The sequence below is a fragment of the Scomber japonicus genome, chromosome 13, assembly GCF_027409825.1.
Source record: "Scomber japonicus isolate fScoJap1 chromosome 13, fScoJap1.pri, whole genome shotgun sequence".
Taxonomy (NCBI): Eukaryota; Metazoa; Chordata; class Actinopteri; order Scombriformes; family Scombridae; genus Scomber; species Scomber japonicus.
The window spans coordinates 16,758,157-16,782,620 of NC_070590.1; the positions used below are offsets into that span (position 1 = coordinate 16,758,157).

The 24,464-nt window shown below is 41.9% G+C and overlaps 1 protein-coding gene across 1 annotated transcript; it reads left to right on the forward strand.

Annotated features, from left to right (window-relative positions):
• Positions 1 to 551: 551 nt before the first annotated feature.
• On the forward strand, positions 552 to 22,096 carry LOC128371237 (pecanex-like protein 3). The gene is made up of 36 exons (XM_053331499.1): positions 552 to 1,070; positions 1,865 to 2,348; positions 3,090 to 3,298; positions 3,397 to 3,502; positions 3,703 to 3,742; positions 3,873 to 3,968; positions 4,275 to 6,020; positions 9,455 to 9,584; positions 9,798 to 9,967; positions 10,241 to 10,298; positions 10,955 to 11,096; positions 11,228 to 11,385; positions 11,635 to 11,788; positions 12,322 to 12,354; positions 12,469 to 12,640; positions 12,859 to 12,969; positions 13,080 to 13,171; positions 13,264 to 13,373; positions 13,520 to 13,625; positions 13,735 to 13,827; positions 13,946 to 14,096; positions 14,698 to 14,842; positions 15,143 to 15,320; positions 15,489 to 15,597; positions 15,761 to 15,890; positions 15,999 to 16,057; positions 16,174 to 16,389; positions 16,957 to 17,210; positions 17,330 to 17,560; positions 17,953 to 18,056; positions 18,152 to 18,299; positions 18,411 to 18,641; positions 18,871 to 19,145; positions 19,222 to 19,391; positions 19,989 to 20,395; positions 20,829 to 22,096. Exons 2-36 carry the CDS (start codon positions 2,196 to 2,198, stop codon positions 20,979 to 20,981), a joined length of 6,840 nt encoding a protein of 2,279 aa, XP_053187474.1. The 5' UTR covers positions 552 to 1,070; positions 1,865 to 2,195; the 3' UTR covers positions 20,982 to 22,096.
• Positions 22,097 to 24,464: the final 2,368 nt, after the last annotated feature.

Genomic DNA, 24,464 nt, shown 5'->3' on the forward strand with positions numbered 1-24,464 from the left:
AATTACTGAGCTCTGCTGTGGGTTTTTTGTTGTTAATGGTTAAAGAATAAAATAATAAAATGGCTTTTCACAACATGGTACCTTTAATAAACAATGACTTGATAAACCATATTTGGTGTCATGCATTCTTTCATCCTTTTCAGCTTCTACAAATCAAATCCTAGTTCCTAAAAAACTCAAACTAAAGATAAAACTTAACTAAAACTAGTAAATTCCTCAAAATAAAAATAAAACTACTAAATCACTAAAACTAAACTTAAATTTAAAAAAAAACAAAACTGAAAAAAAATATTAAAAACAAATGAAATTTTCAAAACTATAATGACCCTAGCACGTATGCATTCATTGTTATATTTATGTATTGTCTTAAAGTGTTTCGCTCTTGTCATTTATTAAAATGTATACAAATAAATATGTATTTTGATATTTTTTAAATAAAAGAAAAATCCCCTCCCCGTGACGTCATTGCACATGACCAATCAGAGTCATGGGAATCTCTCTCTCCGTTGATCGCTCTGTGCGTGCGTGCATGCGTGCGTGTGTGTCAACTAGTTGTTAGCTAGTGCTAGCTACTCAGCAAGCTAGCTTAATGGTTGAAACATTTCTAACACAGTTTATGCCAAGACACAGCTGTCGTTCACCATGAGAGAAGGCCTACGCTCCAACTACATGCCTGTCAACCATTAATGCCAAAGAAGATGAGGGACTTTCAGGAAACAACGATAAGTTAGCCAACGCCAAACGAAAAGTCAGGCTACAGCTACAGTTTTTACGCTAGCATCCTGAGAAGGGAAAGCTCTGAGATTTTTTTTTGCAAGGACTGGATGCGGAAGGAGGATATGAGTCAAGCTGGACAGCTAAAGCTAATTGTAAGCTGTGCTGGGATCCAAAATGTGGGAAACATTTCACTGTGAGAGCAATTACCAAATGTATCAAGCTAAACGAAGCTAACATGAAGTAATGACGAGCAGCGACTGGGCTAACTTGTTGTTGTAGGCTGAACACTCACCCAGCTATCGACAGAGATATCACCCGGGCTGAAGTGCTGATATGAGGCCTAGCAGGAGCCGGTAACCAGCGTTAATCAATCTAATCATGTTAGCCTTTGTCAGCCACAGTGCTGGACTTTACTCCAGCTATCGATTATGTTTTCATACACACCGAGTTGATTGAAGGCGTTGATGGTGGCTGATCTGCTTTTAGCGATCATAATAAATACATAGTGATCGTTAGCAAGGCTAAACTGTGTGTTAGCTTGCTAATGTCAATCAGAAAACTTAATCTATAGCTGGGACAACACTGGCTTGGACATTAAAATAGGGAGTTTAAATCTCTGTCATCCTGTTTTAAATGTATTAACTATGTTTTGTAGTTTTCCCGTTTCTTTGGATTGTTTGTAAGAAAACACCTACTGACACACGTTACTCTAATTTTATTTAATCATTTTTGTCAGTGTCAGTTTTGCTTTAAGTAAAAAAAAAACAAACATAAACAAACAAACAAAAAACAACAGCTTAAAATGTACATTTTAGAAGCTAGTTCCAAATTGCTGTGGTGAACAAACGTAAATGTTATTATGAGTGATCCATGTTAAATGATGAAGTTTAATGGCGACTCAGTACCAAAACAGACCTGATTTTTCTTTTGATCTTTTGCTGATTGCTCGACATGAGCTATAAATCAAGAGGAAACTGTAGCTTTATCATGTTTAATTTAAGGAAGTCAAAGTAGGAAGACGTGTATACAATTTTCACTGTAATTTCATCAGTTGGTTTAATTGTACAGTATACTTTTTTCCCACTCAATGGGATGTTGATTTGTAGTTTTGTATAAGGAAACAAACCAGTTTTGATCTTTCTTACAGATGAATGTTTTTTCATACGTTCTGTGGGTTACCAATGTGCCAAAAAGTCACTCACCTGATTACCCAACAAGGATTAGGCTAGAGTTTGGCATCATCTGTGCAGGGAGGGAGCACATACTGGCACAAGAATATGCAAGGACTGTTGACCACAACTGAAGTATACATATCCAAGACACAGAACAATTGTCCTTGATGAAACAGTCTTGGTTAACCTGCCATCCCCAATGGAAGTGCCATCATAGACACAAGACACTGTGGCTCGAACTGCACAGTCTTTTGAGCTACAGCCTTGGAGGATCCGTTTCGGCATTGGGTTGAACCTGAAGCGGAGATGGGTTCCCAAGCTCTTCAAATATTACGGCAGGGTGTGTGGGCTTCACTCACAGGAGGGTGGTATGTGGACCCACATCAGAGCACGTTCTCCAACTGCTTCCACCTCTACCTTTGGATATTTCTCCTGGCCTTCCCCTTTCTGTTGTACATGGTAAGCACATTTTCACGGCAAGCTAACTGCCGGTTTATCCAAAGTGTATGAGACAGAGCCACTAAATTCTAGAATTCATAATTGAAAGCTTTTTTTAACTTTGTACCATAACTGCTTTTTTTTTAGCAGACATGACAGCTGAACAAGGACATTTACACAATACATGACTGACATATGGTCTCATGCAAACTGTATTATAGATTAGACATACATTTAAAAATAAACACTTTTTAGATTTTCACTGTAAAACTGATCATAGATGAATCAGAAAGTCTACAAAATCTCAAGAACGTTCTCAACTCAGTGTGTGTAACACCTTTAACATTTGCCTTCTAATTCATTTGCAAGTTAGTGGTTAAATGAGATTGGGAAACTGTAGGAAAAACCAAATCTTCCTAAATAAGACAATTTTAAAAACAGAAGTTGCCTTTTACAATGTATAAGCACGTATACTAAATGTTTGAATGTCAACTCAATAACTGCCCATTTTCTATCATTTCTACACTCTTTGGTAAGAAACTCTACTTGACTATAAGCTTCCCTGTTGATATGAACAATGAGAAGTTTCTTTGATTATGAAATGTACGTACCAATCACTATGTTTAATATATTGATGATGTGTTTTTTGAGGATTTAGAATGTGTTACATGTCAAATAATTCCTGGCGCTCATTCCTGATTTGGACTGCACCGTCTCATTTCCATATTTAGTCATAATTGCTGTCATTTCACTCTCTTTTAGGCTCTTCCTCCTAGCTTGGTGGTCGCAGGTGTGTACTCCGCTGTGGTGGCTGTCTTTTTCACAGCCATTAAAGTGGTAAACTATCGGCTTCATGCTATGTTCGACCTTGGGGAGATTGTAGAGAAGAAGCAGGCCTCACTCACAGCTGATGCCCCAAGGACAGAAGAAGGAGATGACGGTTCAGGTGCCCATGATGGCAATCAGCACAGGTAAGAGGAAGTTTTATTTGACAAAAAAGTTATGTAATCATGATGCTATGAGATGCTGACTTATTTTAAATCGTTCTGTATGTGTAACTTCCTCACAGGGATAGCCATGTTGGTGTAGAGATGACTGTGTTTCGGAAGGTCAACTCAACACCCCCGGTGCGCTGTAGCTCCCAGCACTCTCTGTTTGGACTGAACCAGGTGTCGGTGAGGATTACCATACTTTATAGTAACTTGTAGCCCTCTCATTCTTCTCCCTCCGTCATCACAGCAATTCTTGGTGTTAGAAAATGTTTAATTTTGACCTTTATCAAAAAAACACTATACAGTATATTGCAATGGTTTAACCATTTTAATGCACTGACTGTGTCTTTTTTTGTGTTTTCTTAATTGTCCTTATACTCCAGGAGTTCTTGCCTCAGCTTGAGGATACAGGGGGAGCTAGGGGTAAGTCTGTACAGTTTCTTTTATGTACCCTGTCCTTGTACAAATTACTCATGAGCCTGATCATAGTGAGTGTAGTCCTTGTTATGTGTGTACTGGTGCTTTTTGAGCCTCTTATTTTCTTTTACCTCAGATATCAAGGAGCTAATGCGGGAACAAGGAAGCAATAATGTGATTGTTACTTCAGCTCATCGTGATATCTTACGCCAGAGTTCCCAGGACACTATTAGTAAGTCTGCTACAATTCAGAGACCAGAAACAAGCATCATCATATTCTCTGAACACTGTCTTATTATGTGAAAAACAAGTCACACTCAGGAGCCTTGGCTACAAGCATATGAGTACTGTGCACATTTTATTGTAAGCATGGATCTTAATCCTGCCCATTGTGACTAACAGTAGTGCATGTGTCCAAATATATAACAAAATAATTAAAAAACACTTTGGTCCAGAGAAGCAGGATTCACAGTCTCTGTATAACATCCAGTCCACATAAGTGTATTTCAATCTGATTCTGGTATGTCTTACTGTACAGGGACTCCTGGTGTGGTCCAGTCCTGCATTGCTGCTGCTCTAGGAGGCGATTTCCCAGGTCTTATGGGAGTATCTGTAATGTCTGCTGGGTTCGGGGAACCTGGAGACTGCTTGTCTATACCCCCTTCACCCTCCAGCCAGGAAGATGGGGGAGAGAAAGAGCAGTTGCATGAAGTCGAGGAGCTACCAGAACAGCTGTCTCAAAAAAGTCCTGAGGACAATGGGCTTGGGGCTTATTATCCGCTCGGCCCCTCTGCTGAGTCTGAGAGCTTGGGGGATACTCCCCTCAGCCCCCTTATTAAGAGCAGCTTAAGCGAAGAGCTGAGTGAAAATCTCCTAGGATTGGGCCTGGACCCTGTTGCGTTTGCACCTGGGACTGAACACCCAGGCAGCCGCAGCGGGGTAGCACTAGCTGCTGGATCCACGGACAGCTGTTTCAGTGCAGGTGGAGGCACCACAGACCGTGAGACACTGAGCACGGTTAGTAGCTACCGCAGCGAAAAAACAGATTCCACTCAGCTGGAAAGTCCTTCGTTCAGCCATCCTCGGCCCACAGATGGACAGGCGTCTGCTTCAGCACCCGCTGTGGGCTCTAACATCCATGAGCCCAGAGAGGATCCAGCAGGACAAGGTGGCAGTGATACTGACAACCTGTCAGACAGTGTGCTACTGCGCTCCCCTTCCAAAGAGTTCTCGCTCAGCCAGGGGCTAGACAGGACACTTGTTGAAGGAGAGGATTTGCCCTCTGTACCCTGTGAGATTGCACTGCCCCCTCCTTTTCACAGCTCTTCCCCTTCAAGTAGTGGCCACTCAGAGGTTTGTGATTTAGACAGAAATGTCCCAATTCCTCCTCTACCCCCACCTCGGCAAGCCAATTCAGTGCCCTCAGGGCTGGCCCTGGGTCTAGTGTGTTCTGAGCCTGCTTTGCCCATATCCTCTACCCCCTTCTTACTGTCTGATCAGCCTGCTCTGCAAGCCCAGCAGGTTGTACGCCCTAAAGACTTGAAGCTACTGCGGGCCAGTGGCAGCAGTGTGGGGCACAGGCCAGGCCGAAGGAAAGCCCCAAGGAGGCGAGCTGGAGCTGGAAGCAGTAGTTTTGACTGTGGCTCTTACAGGCGTCACCACAATCATAGACAGCACAGAGATTACATCCCAGTGCGTAACCGACTTGGCGCCAAGGCTTACAGTGAAAGTCTGTTTGAGGACTCCAGCGACGAGGATGACGGCAGTGACATGAGCGCTGGCTCTAGCCTGGGCTCTCAGCGCCGATACAGCTCAGATGATGATGATGACGACGATGACGACTCAAGTTCCTCTACCTCCTGCTACTCCCCAGACCTCGCCAACACTGGCATTACATCCCCACACCCCCCTGCTGCTCAACTGCCCACTCCAAGGGATGGGGATTTACCTGAAACTGCTGGCCCCTCGCATTCTCGTGCTGCTCAGCGCTCTTCTAGCACAGCTAGTGCTAAGACTCATGCAAGAGTGCTAAGTATGGATGGAGCAGGTGGAGGCCAGAGCAACACGACAGCTCTGCCTTCTACTCTGCTTACAATGCCCTCCACTTCCACCCCTGCACCTCGCACTCTCACCATCTCTAAGTCTGACCTGGAGGCTCGCACTATTCACACTGATAGCTTTCCAGGAACTCATCATCGGCTGGATTCTCTTGGGGGCTCTTGGACTGGCAACCAGATGGGCTGGAGGGCTGGAGAGCTGGCTGAAGAGGGAGCTGTGGGAGGAGGTGAGTTGGTTTGACACAATATTTGTTATATATTGTATATTGTATATGTGTGTTTTCAGGATAAACCCCTCTAGTTTTTGGCTGGATCGGCCACGGATCAGCCCTGTAACTGCATATGAACAATAGCATTAAAACACAGGTCTTGCAGGTAAAACATGTGACTCATGTAACTGTTAAATCACTTCAGAGTGGAGAGATTGCTTTATAGGTGCGCTTGATTTGACTGTGACTGCGGTAACTGGGCAGAGATGAGCCTCCTGAATTTGCACCCAAAATGCTGCTAAAACTTTTATTTATAATGCCGGGAAGGACACAGGAAAAAGGAGCAAAGGAGAGCGCACAATTAAAGCAGCCCAGATAACAATCACTCTGACAAAACTGTCAATACAGAGCGAAAAATGAGAGACGTCTGCAGAGTGAAATAGATGAGAGCGCAGGTGGAGTTCACAGACAATTTAGAATAGTTATAATTAGAATGAATATAAGTTCTCTTTCAAATCAAACATCACAAGATATGTGAAATGTGAAAATATTGTTCTTGCAACTGCATTTAACCACATACACTTTACACACACAGTACATTTTACAAGCAAATATTACTGGTACCACTACAGAAAATTGCACATAAACATTTCACATTATCGACACTACCACTGACTATTCCTGTAACATTGACCGTACGCAGTCCAGACATATACAAGGATTAGACCTAGTCTTGTTGGCGCAGGTGAAGGCTTCCTCTGGTGGAAGTGTTACAATATGTTTGTTGGTTTGTTTTCAGTATGTTTTGGCTTATTCTGCTAATTAAGGAAAGCATTCAGCCTAAGGAGTCCTGGGGCAATGCTCAGGAGATTTCTTTCTGGCTTTGGCATTGAGTTTAGCACTTTCTGAAGCTTTCTAGTATTTAATTTGCCAAAAGGTTTGAAGCCAAGTTGTGAGGCATCCACACATTCTGGCTGACAGTGTTAACTTTAAATAATTTATTAACCATTATAGAATATTTGCTGGTAATGATTTTTTTTGTCTACAAACAATTTAATACTAAAGAAAGTATGTCTGTTACTGTATTATGAGTACTCAAAAAGGTTTCACCATACTCACTCAAGCTTTTAGTTGAGCACTGCACTTTAGGTTTCCATTGTACCTTTGTATAACGTCATCACGATTGTGGAAAAATAATTCATATAACTCGTGATAATTGAAATATAGTAGAAGACAAATTGGAAAAAACAAGTTGAAGTTTCAAAATGTGACAGGTTTATAAAAGTTTAAATTTGACACGTATCAAGAGGTGGTATATAAAGAAAGTAAACATTTAGCACAAGTATAAACTTCCTACTTAGACATTACTTCTTTACAAACTATTTTATTTACTGTGATTTACCATCACAACTACTTCCAAGTTGATCTGATTCATGAATGTGAAAGTAAACATCTCACTGACTAACCTAATTTCAACACTAATGTTGTAGTTTACAAACCGTTAAATAAACTGAAAGTCGATTTCAAGATAAGGAAAAGGAATTGCATTGCTACTTCACATATTAGTCATGCCCCCCCCACCACCCCTCTACCAAGCTCTTGGTAGACTCTACCCCAAGCTTGCATTGCTCTGGGTGACATTTCCTTTGATATATAATTAGACCACACAGGCCTGCGTGCCTCTAGAAAGCAGTGATCAAAGGAAAGCATCGTGAAGGAAGTAGTTTAAGAATGAAATCCATGAACTGTGAGCTCTTGCGAGTGTTGCCTCAAAGTAAATCAGTACATCAACATGTGCTTAAAGAGTTGGTACATGAATTCAGTTGCTCAAATATGCAGTAGCTCTGTTTTTAAAAATAAGCCAAAACCCAGAGCAAGGAAAATATATAATTGTAAAAAACAGAAAATGAAACAAAAGAGACAAAAATAAATTTACAGTCTAATTCAAGATTGTAAATTGTCATGAATATTTGTTTCACAGCGTTAAAGTCTCTGTAATCTGATACCTATCACCTCTTGACTTCAACCTGGACCAAGGGGCCGTCAACTTTGTCCACTAATCTAAAATGTGCTTATGTTCTTGCAATGATAAAGCAGTGATTTGTAAGAAATGAACAAAATCTTTAGATAATTTCATTCATAAATAAACATGCAGCCATTGCAAAGTTATAATTGTAGTTTTGTTTGGAGGCCAGTAAGCAGTGAGAAACTAAAGACAATAAAGGATGAAATGGGACCCTGATTGAATTTGTCATGATCCAGGGTGTATTTAGCAGATAGAAACAAGATTAAACAACACTTAAGACTTTTCTTCCCTCAAATCAAATCAAATGAGACCAAATCAAGTTACTTTTTGCCAAAACTGGACTGTTTTCAAGTAGTGCGTTCATATGTGTGTATATTGCAGTATTTCCCCAAGGATTTTCTTCAGGGGGCTGGTAGTGGTACTACAGGTGCATTACAGATACATGCTGTCGACCGTGTCATCATAGACACGCGCAGTACGGTGCCTTTGCGTGTCTTTGTATTTCTCTACACTGAGGTGAAATAAAAGTACACATACATTATGTAAATAACTATTAATATTTACTTATAGCACATACATAAATGTATTTACTATTATATATGAGCTATTTACAATACAAAGAAGCACATACACACTACACTGGAACTCAGGAAGAATATCTGTTGCTTTGGTAATAGCTCTTGATTTTCCTCAACAACATGCTACAGATGGTGCTGTCTCCATTATAGCACCACAGAAGTACAAATATATTAAATGTTCAACTTACAAGGTCAGTGTTGTTGTTGATTAATCCATCTGCACTGATGCAAGTTTTAAATGCAACACATTGTAGGATGATAATCTATCTGGCAGCGGTAGGGGAAACACTGTATTGATGGTTTCCCACAGTTTATTATAGTGCAGCTCCTCAAATTAAAAATTCCCAATGTTGACATCAGGAGAAATGAATTCATTTCATGAAACATAATATTAAGCTTCTCTATGGTTCACCACATCCACCAACCAATTTCCTGGGGTAAACCCTGAATGTATTAATTAAAATCTATTGCTGTTGTGCCTCTATTGGGTTTAGCTATTCACTAACACAGCTTATTCTTTTACACCACAGTTGACCATCATCATTAATGTGTCATTAAGCCATATTGTTGCTACTCAGTGGGAGCTGCCATGCATGGAAAAATGAAACACAGTGTGATGGGTAGTTCAGCTTTATTCAGTATATTAAATTGCACACTGTACGAGAATAAATGAGTAATCCACATTTTGTTTTGTTTTTGTCAATGTCACATTTTAAATGCAGATATTATAAAGGCAAAATCCAGTATTGCCTAGAATAATGTGAGGCATTGGTTCCCTGCCTTGTATCATATATGCTGACACTGTAACATAAACCATTGCATTGATGTAACTGATAACCCTTTTCCAGTCATGGCTTCAGAGGATGGAGGCAAACATGACTCCGTCAGCAGTGTTAAGAGGACCCAGGCCATCCGCAGGAGACACAATGCTGGCAGCAACCCTACACCGCCCCCGTCCACCATGGGATCCCCTCCCAGGTCAGTCCACTAAACTAACACACCTTTTTTCCCCAAAAAAATTTCTACCAAGTGTGCAGTAGTCCAAGTAGTTTACTGTAGGACTGACTGTCGTATGGTGGATGTTACATATGTTATATTCAGCAGCTTTTGGGGAAATCAATAATAAAGCATTAAATAAGTTAAAACTGCTGAAATGATATTTTAAAGCTGATGTGTGATTTGTTCCTGTAGCCTCCAGGACCTCCAGCGGGTTCGGACCTCCTCCCACTCGCGGACCCGCACGCTTCCCTCAGCCTTACAGTTTGCCTCCTCACTCCTACTGCCCCGCAGCGGTATCCACGAGGCCTCCACCTTTGACGACACATCAGAGGGGGCAGTGCACTATTTCTATGATGAGAGTGGTGAGTCAGTGTCTTTAAAGGAGTAGTTCAACATTTAGAAAAGATCGATGCATCATGTCTATCAGTTAAATATGAAGAGGGGTTGGTTATCTTAACTTACCTTTAAGTGTGGAAGCAGGGTGAAGAGCTGCTGATATCTAAAGATGACGCCAAAACAGGGTCATTGAAATAAATATATGTATAGCACCTGGAGCTACAGATGTCTGCAGATTATTGTAGATTATTCCCTGTTGAAATGTATTTCATTTCAGTTTTCTTTCTGTTGTGTAACAGGAGTGAAAAGGTCCTACACATTTGGACCTGCTGGAGGTGGTTATGAGGACCCAGTTCAGTAAGTTACAAAGCTTTTATCACCAGGTTGTAATGATATGCAGATCAGTTATATCAGCGGGTATCTGTGGATCGGGTGGGCCTGGTCACAAAAATGAATATTCTGATTAACAGCAGATGGATTGTGGGTTAGTAAAATAATACATTATTATTAACGAGGAACATATTAATATTAATAATAATAATAGTAATAATATTAGTAGACTAAGAACAACACTCGCATGAGGCCGTCTGCTTTTGTTGTTCTTGTGTTTCTTCTTTCTCTTCAAATGAAACGCAGCGCTACTGCCATCATCTGTTTTGTCACCAATACGATAACATTTCTGCAAGGCTCAGTTTTTCCCGAACACACTACAACACCAAATTAAATGTTTATTTTAAAACCAGCATTCCTCAGTGTAATATGTTACCATATCATCAGACCTGCATCTATCCCATGGAGAAATTATGGTAGAGTGTGATCAGGTGCGGGTCTCTAAATTAGAGAAAGTAATTTGTTCTGGTGGGTGGTGGGTGGATGATTCATGCGTAGATGATTTGAATGACGTCAGAGGTGATCCGTGCATCACTACCATGTTGACTTTTTTCCAAGACTATTAGAGATAATTTTGTGTTTAAGGCATGGCTGATAGCTGTGATGAAATTTCACACTTGCAGGGAAAGGGAGAGACAGTCCCAGTCCTCAAGCTTCACCTCCACTGAGGTCCAGGAAGGGGCACCAGTCCTGTCAGTGCTCCAGCCTAGACCTGTGGCCTTACAGGGCATGCAGGTGCGCAGTGTGCCTCTGGAAATGCCTGAGGTTAGCAGTCTTTGATGTTTCATGCTGCAGATGCTCATTTAAATATGTCAGCACTCTCTCTATCGCAGAGGAAATACACTTTTCTTGTTTCTCTCTCTTAACTGATCATTTATTTCTTGCACGGTCTCCAGTTTGATCTGGATCATGAGTCTCTACAAGAGTCCCAGGAAAACACACTGATGATTGAGGAGAAGGCTAAACCCAAACAGTACTATCGCTTTTGGGTGCTGCCGGGGAAGTGGCTGAGAGTTCGATATGATCGATTGGCTCTTCTGGCTTTATTGGACAGGTAAGCCAGACTGTTGGAGTTGTGGAGAGATGATACCTATTTGGTAAAGTGAAGGAAAGCATTTTGCAATCGATTATCGCTAATATGCCATGAATAATGTACATGACTGCATTTGAGTCATCATTTAATCCCATTTGACCCTTTTTGGTTTTTCTCTTCTGTATTATTTAAAGATAAAAATTACATTTCTTCTTACTCAGAGAAAAACTAAATTGTCCAAATGTTGATTTTTCTGCTCTGTGTTGTCAGAAACCGCCGTGTGGGAGAAAACGTGTTTGCTGTGGTGCTGGCCAGTCTGGTGGCCTTCCTGGGGTTCCTACTGCTACTCCAGGGCTTTTTCAGGGACATCTGGGTCTTCCAGTTCTGCCTGGTCATTGCTAGCTGCCAGTACTCCTTACTGAAGGTACCTTTTCTCTGGATTTCATTAAACATTGAATCCAGTTTTTGTCATTGATAAAGCCATTAAAGTTTGTTCACACAAGCTTGCTGCATCCTTAAAAATGGTGACAAAAAAAACAGCTCTGTCAGTTTGTGCAAGTGTACTTTGAAAAGAAAGCAAGAAGGGAGAACGGGAAGGAGGGTATGGGCTTTTATCACAGCACAGTCTCAATCAAGACTATAGCTTTATCCACGTGTTTAATCCATATTCTATTAGTGTTTAATTTGGCGCTCTGCACATCTCTTAACAGCAACCATGTGGGAAATCATGAAAACATGAAAACACCCAAACTGCACAACATCCAACCAGTTTTTCTGTATTGCCAGAATTGCATCTGATTATCTAAAACAAATTTTGTATAATGTACACCAAATAAAATACACGATAAACATCAAATTATCTTATGTATCCCATGTAAAATATAAACTACTGTTCCTGCCTTTTTTTTTTTTTTTATTCAATCTGTGAAACCTTAATCCCCCGCCTCTTTGTTTCAGAGTGTACAACCAGATGCAGCCTCTCCCATGCATGTGAGTACTGTGTTCACCTTCATGTGCCAAGTGTAAAATTGTAAAATTAGCCACGTCACCCTTTTTATTGGAGTTTGCTCTAGTTTGAGTGTCTCTTTCTCTTTTACCTAACAGGGTCATAACTGGATCATTGTGTACAGTCGGCCGGTTTACTTCTGCCTGTGCTGTGTGATGATCTGGATCTTCGACCTGTCTGGGCGCTCTAGCAGCCTGCAGCCATTCTCCCTCTATGGCGTCACCTTCTTCTCTGCACACTTCCTGCTCTGTGTCAGGGATATGCTTGTTGGTCAGTCTTTGTTCATGACTGTTTACTTATTGGCATTGTACTCTGTAAGATAAAGCACATTGTGTGTGTGTGTGTGTGTGTGTGTGTGTGTGTGTGTGTAAAAATAGGAGCCATGTGTTAGAGTGATGGGTGAACTTCCCCAGCTTACTCAGGGGTGTGTTTTATTTCCACCAGCTTCACTTATTGTCTTTTTTTTCTCTCTCTCTTTTGTCCAACAGTGTTTGCCTTGTGTTTCCCGGTCATTTTCCTGTTTGGGTTGCTACCTCAGGTCAATACCTTTGTGATGTGTCTGCTGGAGCAGATCGACATGCACATTTTTGGTGGAACTGGTAAGTAACATGTCAACACAGGAAATTATGGAAGTGTTACAGCATCTGAAAACTGTCTGTTTAGAAACTTGTGTTTAGCTTCCTCCTGATCTGTGCATCTTTCTCCTCAGCCACTACCAGCCCCCTCTCATCTCTGTTCAGCCTCATACGCAGCATGTTGGTGGCAGCTCTGCTGTATGGATTTAGCCTCGGTGCTATCAATGTAAGCGGAGCAGAGATGCTGACAGAACATCAAAGTGGTTGTGGTTTGGTATTTCTGGTTCAGAAATTAATTCAGTTTTTTTTTTGCTGTAGGCACCGTGGGGGGATGCCCATGTGCCAGTACTGTTCTCTGTGTTTTGCGGCCTACTCCTGGCCTTATCCTACCACCTCAGCCGCCAAAGCAGCGATCCCACCATCCTTTGGTCAGTATATTTTTTTCACATTGTCAGTAATGGCCTGAGATGTCAAGGCCGAAAAAGTCAGTGAGCACACCTGAAGAAGCTACCAGCCCCTTCCTAACTTTTTAAAGTTTTTTCTTATACCTATATGTTTTTTTACCACTCATCAGGTCACTGGTGAGGTCTAAATTATTCCCAGAGCTGGAGAACCGAACACCAGAAGAACCCCCTATGGAGATCAAGGACCCTCTTCCTGAGAAGCTGCGTAACTCTGTGGTAAAGATCACTGCTCACTCGCCTCCAGTTTTACGCTCGGGACAGTTTCATGCTTAATTTCATAGTGTCATTAATTTTAAAGACTTGTCCTTGTGCCTTCTCTTTGTAGAAAGAGATTCTTCATTCAGACCTCGTCATGTGTCCCCTCATGGCTGTGATTACCTTTGCCATCAGTGCCAGCACAGTTTTCATCGCTCTTCAAGTTAGTTTGAGTAGAGTTTATGATCCTGTTCTAATACATTTCTCAAAAAAGGTTTTTGTGACAAACAGATTTTTCATGCTCATTTTCCTTTCCTTTTTTTTTCTCTCTTGACCCACAGCCTGCACTTAGCTTTGTTTTGTACATCCTGGCTGGAGTTGTAGGCTTTATTACACACTATCTCCTGCCTCAGCTCCGCAAACAGCTGCCGTGGTTCTGCCTGGCTCACCCTGTGCTGCGTTCCAGAGAGTACAGTCAGTTTGAGGTCCGAGGTGAGTGTCTGATTGCTGTCTAATCTTCGCTCAGATACACAGAAACATAGCATGTGGAAAGCTGAAAAGTATAGGAAGAAAATGTAAGCCATGAACAACTGGAACAGTCTCCCCTCTGGAAAAATCAGTTTGAATTAAATGAAGAACTTGTAACCTCAAATATCTCCAAGGGAGCTTAACAGAGTGCAACAGCACCAAACTGCAATTCTTTTTTAAACAAACAGCATGACATTTTTTTGATTATATTAATAGACGAAAAATCAACAAATGAACTCTATTATTTACATAGCTGAATTAAGACTAAAAGACCTACAATAGATTTTTTAGTTTTTTTAAGGGGTCTTTGTGTGAAATAGCCACACACCACCAATGTCATACTGCGGTCTGCACATCCTCCCTCCAGGCATTATTTGTCTTCTTGAGAATACCCAACAGTTAGGGATGTCAGAAATATCTTCTTCTTTTTTTCAGTTTAAATAATTTTCCACTAGATTTAATTCACAGCTGCAGAAAGCTTCAAGGGGAACATGGGGGGGGGTGAGTTTGTGCTGTAGATTTCCTCAACAAGTGTGCAGATTGTTTTGCTCTTTGTTTGCCCCAGATGCTGCTCAGCTGATGTGGTTTGAGAAGCTGTATGCATGGCTGCAGTGTGTGGAGAAATATTTCATCTACCCAGCTGTAGTGCTTAACTCCCTGACAACGGAGGCTCGAGCTGTTGGCCAGAATCATAAAGAGCTGGACATCTAGTAAGCCTTTCCTAACTCTTTCACATTCACATATGACACTGTTATCTGTGTATGCTCCCTGGGGGATTATGTGCTGTTAGCTGTGTGTTGAAACCAGAGAACATAACATGAAAATACGTCCCGACCCGTAGGTTGTGCTTCTTGCTCAAGACACACTTTTTTCACTTTTTGTACCCACTTCAACCCATAGACCAGCCAGTCTGTACAGCAGTCTGTGTGGTTTTGGAGATCTTATGTCATTCTTAACTCAATATGTGGCACTGATGACCTCTCTCTCTGTGTCCATCTCAACCCTTCCAGCAGCCGAGCTCTCTTCATCTCCGTAGCAGGCATGAAGCTGCTGCGTTCATCCTTCTGTGCGCCGTCGCAGCAGTACGTCACACTGTGCTTCACCACACTCTTCTTCCACTTCGACTACCCGCACTTCTCCGAGACCTTTCTCATCGACTACTACTTCATGTCCATTCTCTTCAGCAAGGTTCAGACACACACATCATATCATCTGACCAGAGTTTTGATTACAAATAATATTAATTAGTTTAATTTGATGCTACTTTAATGGCAGTTTCTTGTGCACAGCGTATGTTAATCATGGTTGTATCAACAGTATTGTGTACAGTTGGTGAAGTGTGCTTTCAATCCCCAGATGTGGGACCTGCTGTACAAGCTGCGCTTTGTGTTGACTTACATCGCCCCCTGGCAGATCACCTGGGGCTCAGCCTTCCACGCCTTTGCTCAGCCCTTCGCTGTGCCACGTATCCTTCACTTTGTTTGATTTTGAGACAATAATTAGGTGTTAGTGCTTAACTTACAGTATAATACAACAACACCTCAATCTGTAGCTTCAAACATCTGGCACAGTGTTATAGGGATTAGAGACATTTCACTAGTTGATGTCCTTAACTCATGTCACTTCAGACTCTGCTGTGCTTTTTGTCCAGGCCATCTTTTCTGCCATCTTTTCCACCCCTCTCAATCCTGTCCTAGGCAGTGCTGTGTTCGTCACCTCGTATACCAGACCAGTTAAATTCTGGGAGAGAGACTACAAGTATGTTTTTGATTTAAATTCTCCGTGAAAAGTAAAACGACATCTTAAAGGCCATAATACAGTATGCATATACAGTATATTCAGTTCTAATGATCATCATATTTACAGCACCAAGCGGGTCGATCATTCCAACACCAGACTGGCAACCCAGTTAGACCGCAACCCAGGTAGCCACAGCATTCCCTCACCACCTGATTATCAACTTTGTTCATTTGTATTCAATTGTGTTCTGAAACTATGATGGTGATGGGGGTGGCGGCGGCGGCATTGTCTTTCCTCACAGGTGCTGATGACAACAATTTGAACTCGATTTTCTACGAGCACTTAACACGCTCTCTGCAGCACAGCCTGTGTGGAGACCTGCTGCTCGGTCGCTGGGGCAACTACACCACGGGCGACTGCTTCATCCTCGCCTCAGACTACCTCAACGCTCTGGTGCACATCATCGAGATTGGCAACGGACTGGTCACCTTTCAGCTGAGGGGTCTGGAGTTCAGAGGTCAGCAGCAAGGGATGATAATGTTTGAAGCTTGTGGAAAAAGCTCAGATTCAGTTGGTTACCTGCTGGTTTGAACATATCGATTAGGTACCTGTGAAGTGTTCACAGAATAGCAGTTATGTGCAGAAATCAGCCTGTTACAGCTCAGCTGATGGTATTCATGTAAAAAGACACTCAACCTGCACGCCTGCAACTCCTCTAAAAAATGCTGCCATTCATTTTTTTATTGTATTATAAAATTTGAATTTCTTCTAGCACTAATTCCAGGTTTGTAAGGTTGTTGATGACTAAGAAAGATAAATATTGTTTGTGAATCTCTGGAGAGTTTTTTACTTTATAATCTGAATAATCTCAAAATAATTTGAATTTAAATTTGTAGGCACACACTGTCTTAAACAGTGCATCTTTATTCTTGTAGTCTTGTATTTCTCCTGTAAATTCAGATGAATAAGTATATAAATATATATCAATTGTTTATTCAACCTAACCTAATGTGTCACAAACTGATGGTTTATATGCTGAAGTCGTTTTCAAGTAACTGATCGTCAACTTCTTCCATCTGTCCAGGCACCTACTGTCAGCAGAGGGAGGTAGAGGCCATCACAGAGGGAGTGGAGGAGGATGAGGGCTGCTGCTGCTGTGAACCCGGTCACCTGCCACACATGTTGTCATTCAACGCTGCCTTTGGACAGCGCTGGTTGGCCTGGGAGGTGGCCGCCACCAAGTATGTACTAGAGGGCTACAGCATCAGTGACAACAATGCAGCCTCCATGTTACAAGTGTTCGACCTTCGTAAGATCCTCATCACATATTATGTCAAGGTACATGTCGGTTATTTTTTTTACCAGTCACAGTTGTTGTGACTTTTTGTTTTTGTTTTTAAACATCCAGTAGCTTGATGGATGAATAATTTAGATCATTCGTTTGTTCCCTTGAACAGAGCATCATCTTCTATGTCAGTCGGTCTCCTAAGTTGGAAGAGTGGCTTACCAATGAGACGATTCAGGAGGCTCTGCGACCTTGTCTCGGGCCTAACTATGTAGACGGCGACCCCACCTTCAACCTAAACATCGATGAGGATTATGACCACAGGACCTCCGGCATCACCCCCTCCTCATTCTGCTTGGTTTACCTGGACTGGATTCAGTATTGCAACAGCAGGCGTCAAACGGTCAGAATATGACTATTTGTTGTCTTTTTCCCGTTTACTAGCTACTCATATTCTGACCTTGGATGAGCTGTAAAAAAACATAGCTCTGCCTCATTTGTTCAAAAAGACGTGAACACTAACCCTGATATATTTTCCCTTTTCAGCTTTGCTGAAAACTAATATCGCACCTAGTACCATTTTCATTCTTTGTGCTTAGTTTGTCTTTAGTATGAACAAAATTAAAGAAAATCCTACAAGAAATGACAAATATGTTACACTGGTTATGTAAAAGACAAACTTTTGAACAATGACAATCCATATTTGAAATTTTATACTGGTCCAACCTGAGTAAAAGTTAAAAAATGTGCATTGTCCTATCATTCACCTGAACTCCATCTGTCTTTGTGTTGTAGCCTGTGACCAGTGAGAGAGATTCTCCACTTGTCAGTCTGTGTTTTGGGTTGTGTATCCTGGGAAGAAGAGCTCTGGGCACAGCCTCTCACAGCATGTCTGCAAGGTAAGGTCTCTAACTGCGACTGAAACCATCCATTACTACCCATGTATGTGTGTCAGCAAGATGTAACAGCTGACACCTTGTGTTTTTTTTGACAGCTTGGAGCCATTCCTCTATGGCCTCCATGCACTCTTCAAGGGAGACTTTCGCATCACATCTCCAAGGGACGAGTGGGTGTTTGCAGATATGGAGTTGTTGAATCGTGTTGTGGCACCAGGAGTGCGCATGTCCCTAAAATTGCATCAGGTAGCATTTTTCAGAGCAGACTGTAAAGAAGAAAAAAAATAGCTTGTAGGTTTAAATAATTACCGTTAATGTCACTGAACTGACTAACCCTGTAATGTGCGTTTTCTCCAGGATCACTTCACATCTCCAGACGAGTATGAAGATCCTATGGTTCTTTATGACGCCATCACTGCCAACGAGGAGAAGATGTTGATATCGCACGAGGGTGACCCTGTGTGGCGCAGCGCTATTCTAGCAAACATGCCTTCACTGCTGGCACTGAGGCACATCATGGACGATGGCAGCGACGAATACAAGATCATCATGCTTAACAAGAGGTTCCTCAGCTTCCGAGTCATCAAGGTCACAGTTCTTACTGTTTTACTACTTTGTATTTTTACTCTGGTTTGTTTTCTGTTAATTATTGAATAGTTTTATTGGTCATTGCTCTATTCTCCATTATTTCCTGTCTCAGTGATTTGTATTAAGAAAAGATGTTTCACTTCAGAGAAGTCTTAAAAACAGAAGTAGTTTGAATGTGCTTTCCTGCAGCACAATGCTCAACTGTGTGTGTGTGTGCTTCCCCCTGCAGGTGAACAGAGAGTGTGTGCGTGGGCTGTGGGCGGGGCAACAGCAGGAGCTGGTCTTCCTGCGCAATCGCAACCCAGAGCGTGGCAGCATTCAAAACGCCAAACAGGCCCTAAGGAATATGATAAACTCCTCGTGCGACCAGCCCATCGGCTACCCCATCTACGTGTCCCCCCTCACCACCTCATACGCTGGGGGGCACAGCCAGCTCCGGTCTGTGTGGGGAGGACCTGTCAGCCCGCACAACATTTACACCTGGCTCATCAGCAGCTGGGACAGGTATGTAGTCTAAACTTCAGGTGACACACAACTGAACAGAGACGTGAGCGTGACGCTACTTTATGTGTCTGTGCAGGTTACAGAAGGGCTGTGGCGCTGGTTGTAACAGCGGAGGAAACATTGAGGACTCGGACTGTGGAGGCGGCTCCACCTCCATCTCTACCAACCCTGCTGTTCACACCACTCAGAGTACACCAGCCTCCAGCCTTCCCCAGCCACATATCACCACTGTCCAGCCCTCCATGGGTAAGATGGAAGACCATCCTCTGCTTCCCTTAGCCTGCCTGAACTTTATGAATAGAGATTTATTTTGTTTGTTTGTCTGCTGTCTGACACTCAGCTCTCAGCCTGTTAAACAAGTAGCTTCTTTCGTTGAAGACGCTAGTTTAGCATTAGCATGAGCCTCAGCTAAACTGCACATCTGCCAAAAAACATCTCAGTGGAATTTTCACAACTTTATTCTTCAGAGCTCATCTGCAGATTGAGACTTTATTTTCTTCCTTGGGCACAGGCAGGTGTGTTTGTTTTATAAGTAGTGTGCCCCCTTATGGGCGGTCACAAAAAACACCTGTAATCTTATTAAAGTGTAAGACACTCCCCCTAGTGGCACAAAAGCATACTGCTGTTACACCACATGTCCCTCGTTTTTTGCATTACTGGTTAATATACTCTTAATTAGTTAAATTATTAATGGCAATTTATTGGTAAATGATTAATCATTAATATCCCTATATCTTTTTATACTTGGTGACTTGCTTTACTTTACCTGTGTACTTATGTGTTATGACATTGAATGTATTACGGTGAAATTGAATAAATGAAATGGCTTTTTGTGTATTTCAGGCACAGACAACCCCGTAGGTCCTACCCAGAACTGGCCTCACCACCCCCAACCTCTACCATTAGCTCTGCTTAGCCAATCAGAGGGGAGGATGGAGGCAGGGCTGCTCTCATCCCTACAGCGCACATCGTCCATCCAGGGGCTGCTGGGCCAGCAACTGTCCAGCTCCCAGCTCTCCTTCAGCAGCTCTGTGGCTCCGCCTGCTCTGCCCGGCCCAGAGCGCTTCTGCCCAGCGAGCCTCCTGGAGAACTCGGGGCACAGAGCAAGCCAGCGGGCTGGCCTCGGCCAGGGCAGCAGCCTCCACTATGAGAGCCACTTTGGCAAGTGGAGTTTTTCAAGCAGGAAGGGCTTTAACGGACCAGCTGCAGCAGAGGGGGAGGGAGGAACAGTACAGACCATACGCACACAGGTGAGGAAGCTGCACTCACTCACACTTGCACACACTTTTAGGGTTGACACTTCTGTGGGATGACCATCAGTTAAAGTTTAGCTCACATTTGGTCTGTAAATTGTTCAACACATTTTTCCTTTGAAGACATTTTTTGTTATATGTTATTAATACAATAATAATACCACTTTAAATGCTTCTGAGTATAAGCTAGAGCTGGACAGTAATCAGCATCATCAGTCTTAAATCTTGTTCACCTACTGACCTGAATTAACATGGCTTGCTTTGTGCACTTTTATTAGTTAATACTGCATGTGGTTGTTTTACATCATGTTGTTTTGTTGACTGTTGGCATAAAATATTGTAAATACGTTGTTCTTACAGAGTTGTGCTTTGCATTGACAGTACTGATTTTTAGGATTTTAAAAAACAAAACCTGCCTTATCTTGTACAGCCTACTCCTCCCACTCCCCTACAAGAGGCCAGTCTGACACAAGATCCTCTGGGAGCCACTCAGACGTTGGATCCGACCTTGCTGAATGCAGGGGACCCCCCCACCCCCCGAGAGGAATCCACAGAGCTGCCTTTACTTGAGCACCTGCGCTGAGTCTATACCGGGAGACCCCCCAAGTGACTTTCTCTGCAGTGAAAGCACACCGCGGTTGAGTCTGGATGGAGCCTGGCCCATCCAGACCGGATTCATTCCAGCCTTCGAGACTCATTCCATCAACCCTTGTTTTGTCAACTCGAAGTGACGCGACTTGTAAATCCTCTGACGGAAAATTCAACCTGATATTTTACTGCAATACTAAATAGATTCAGTTATGACATCACTCCTCCTTCTCAGCTAAAAGAGTTCAACATCTGATTGCATGCTGAGCTGATGCACGTCACATCATGAACTGGTTTATTCCAAAGTCTGCTGTCATCCTGACTCAGATATACTCATTCTTAATGTGTTTTTTTCTGACATAGGCACTCAGTGTCTCTATGGACAACCTTTTGGTTGTAACAGTAGTGACAGGCCAGAAAGGCCAGTGCAATTATAAGGGATATTTTGCTTGAGGATTGTTTATTTTTCTATACTGGAGAATGGAGTATTGCCTCTAACTTTCTCTCACTTGACGTCTGCAGCAGCAGGGTTTTTTTGTTTTGTTTTGTTTTTTTTGCATAACCAATAAGAAAACAGATCCTACAGTATGTTGCTGTATGTGCAGGTGAAGGATTTGTGGATACCATGATAAGCCTTGTTTCGTTTTTCCCCCTTTTACCATCCTTACTAGACCTACAAACGCGTGTCAAACAATACTACATATTGACCAGTTTCAGTGCTCTCCACTTCCTCTCCCCTGCACATGAAACATATTCAACAAGGAGAAAAAAAACACACATCCCACCATGATGTCATCTTCATCCTCTGACCTAACTCCTACAGAGGTGCCTCACAACATCAACACTCAACAGTTCTGTCTACTGGCAAGTTTCAGGGAAAAAAACAAACTCCCTTCCATCCCAGCCAACATGTGGTGCTTTTACCGCTAGTTTACAGTCCATTTAGGCCTGGACGCAAGTCCTGAATCTGACTGTGGGATGGCTTTGGACAGAGCTGGCGCCCATGGATCAGGATCAAGCGGAGGGTGATTCCAATCTGTGAAAATTGTGTTGATCACAAACCTACAAACTGGGAGTGTTTATAAATTAAAGCCTTTTCTGTTCTGGTGAGAGGAATGTCCTTTTTTTGTTTTTATTTTTCTCTACTTGAAGAGTTCCTTTGTGTTTAAGGAGCTTGTTTTCTTTGGATGGCCGATCAATAACGCCCTCTCAGATCAGATCCAGTCAGCTCATGACTTTCTCAATAGCAGGAACCCAGGCTGCTTTGTCCGGGGAGCTCTGTTTTCTTTGCCTGCAGTACGGCCCCTCCTGTTACTATACTACTGCTTCTGCATCTCCTGCTACTACTAATATACCCACTACTACTGCTGTTCCTCCAACAGTTAAATCCAGCGTTTTAGTTGGAAAGAAACAAAGCTGAATAAATACTGAAAGCAAAGGTGGAATATTTATTTGATGAATATTGTCTTACAGATATCTTTAACGGGGTTTGTTTATATGATGTGCTGATATATCAAATTGGCAATCTGCCTTTTGTCAACTGTACCCCCCCCCCATTACTCCCCCTGCCCCTCCTCCCCTCTCATTACTCCCCCCTGCCCCTCCTCCCCTCTCAATTTGTTTGGTGTCATCACATTTGTATCATCTCACCAATACCTGTCTTTTTTTTCCTTTTTTTAAAAAAAAAAAGTGTATAACTGGAAGTTCTCCTGAGAAGTCACATAAAGTTGGCTTCTTTCCCACTCTTGCACTCGTTGTGTTCCACCACTGTGAAAAGCAAATTTAAAAACACTGAGTTAAAATAGAACATGAAATGCTGGCAGTCTGACCAAATTCACTCCCCAGGTCTTGTTTTTTTTTGTTTTTTTTTTATTATTAATAATCTGAAATAACTTTGTGCCATAGTGGTCATTCTTGGACCAGAAGACTTTCTCTTAATGCTAGTTTTCTCAAAAAAATCATCTCTGACATGGCATTTCCTCTGTAGGAAATTTGAAAAGCAGCCAGCATTCTCGTTGTCTTTAACGGGAAAGAAATTGACTTGCTGTCTTCAGCGGGAAGAATTTTTATTGTTCAAAGGGAGAAAACTGAAAGGGGGGGATTGAAGATAAGTTGTAAAGGTGTCACGATTAGGAGTACAGGGTCCCACTGACGTTACTAAAGACGTCTCCTTTGACATTTTCTTTTTTCTTGGTTAAAACACATTGTGCACACTGCATGCTGGTAAAGCCACATCTTTCTTAAATCACTCTCTTTGCAGCGTTATTTTTTCTCCCTCGCTTTCAGTTCCTTCAACATCTGAACAAGGGACATAAACATACAGTACACAGCCAGCTTTATGGGGTTTTTCTTTTCTTTTTTTACAAAGCTGTTGAGCAGCCCTGAGACTTCTGTCAGTCTCTGCTGTGAAGAAGCTACGACAGGTGAAAAGTGCGTCTGTAACCCTCTCGAAACACTTTAGTTACTCCCTCGACTCAGGAAAAACAGAGACTTTCTGATCAGTGCTGTTTTCTGTTTTTCTTTTTCTCCTCATTCATCTTTTATCCAAAGCAACAGGGAGTCATGCTCATTTTTTAATTTCATTTTTACTTTGCTGGGAGTGAGGAAAGCACAAGTTAATGGACAGACCTGGGTGTCAATAAAAAGGGATTTCTTAATCTCTGAAATTATGTACAGCATGTTTCGTATATAAATATATATTTAAAATATAAATCTATTTTATTATTATTGGATTTTTTTGGGTTCTTTTACATTAAAGACACTATGTTGAGGTTTAGGGGAGGGACTCTTGTGTTTACCCGTCAGAGGGGAGAGCTGAGTGGAGAGGCACTCTTCACATTGAAATGTGCAGTTTAGGAAGAATCAGTTAGTACTTCTTTTGCACAGATGTATCATACACCATCCCACTTTGTTATTGTTTTATTATTTTAGTTATTTTTGAAAGGGGGGGGGGTCTTTTATTTAAGAACTTTAAGTCGATGTTAAATGTTCTGTACAGTTTTTTATGTAATTTTTTTTCCTCCTATTTAAATTAAAGGTTTTTGTGTCTTTGTTTGCAAATTAACCGCAATGAGTAATTTAATTTCCCTTCCTCTTGTCCTATTGGTTGGTTGATTTTTACAACCTACGGTAGTGCTAAAGTGCATTTTCTTAGTAATAGTCTGTGTGCTGCTAAACAAGAGGGAAAAAAGCTGGTTAAAGGCCAGAAAATGAACTTGCTGTTTAGCAAACAGTCGGCCCTCTTGAAGGACAAGTTCACTGTTTTTGAAGTCTGTCTTAAAACAATAGAGACCCACATGAACATGGAAATAGGTTTTTCTTATCATAATCATTCCTCTTAGAAGATCTCTTCATATATGAAGCTTCTGGCAGATATCCACTTGATGGGACTAACTCAGACTGCTGGAGCCGATTACATTTTAAATGCATTTTTACTCAAAATGAGTGTGTGGACACACTGTGGATTTTGACCTCCATC

Coding starts and splice junctions, on each gene's coding strand:
- LOC128371237 (XM_053331499.1), top strand. CDS start 2,196: ATGGGTTCCCAAGCTCTTCAAATATTACGGCAGGGTGTGTGGGCTTCA. Junction 12,355..12,468: donor ATGCAGCCTCTCCCATGCAT/GTGAGTACTGTG, acceptor TTTACCTAACAG/GGTCATAACTGGATCATTGT. Junction 16,058..16,173: donor CCAGTTAGACCGCAACCCAG/GTAGCCACAGCA, acceptor CTTTCCTCACAG/GTGCTGATGACAACAATTTG.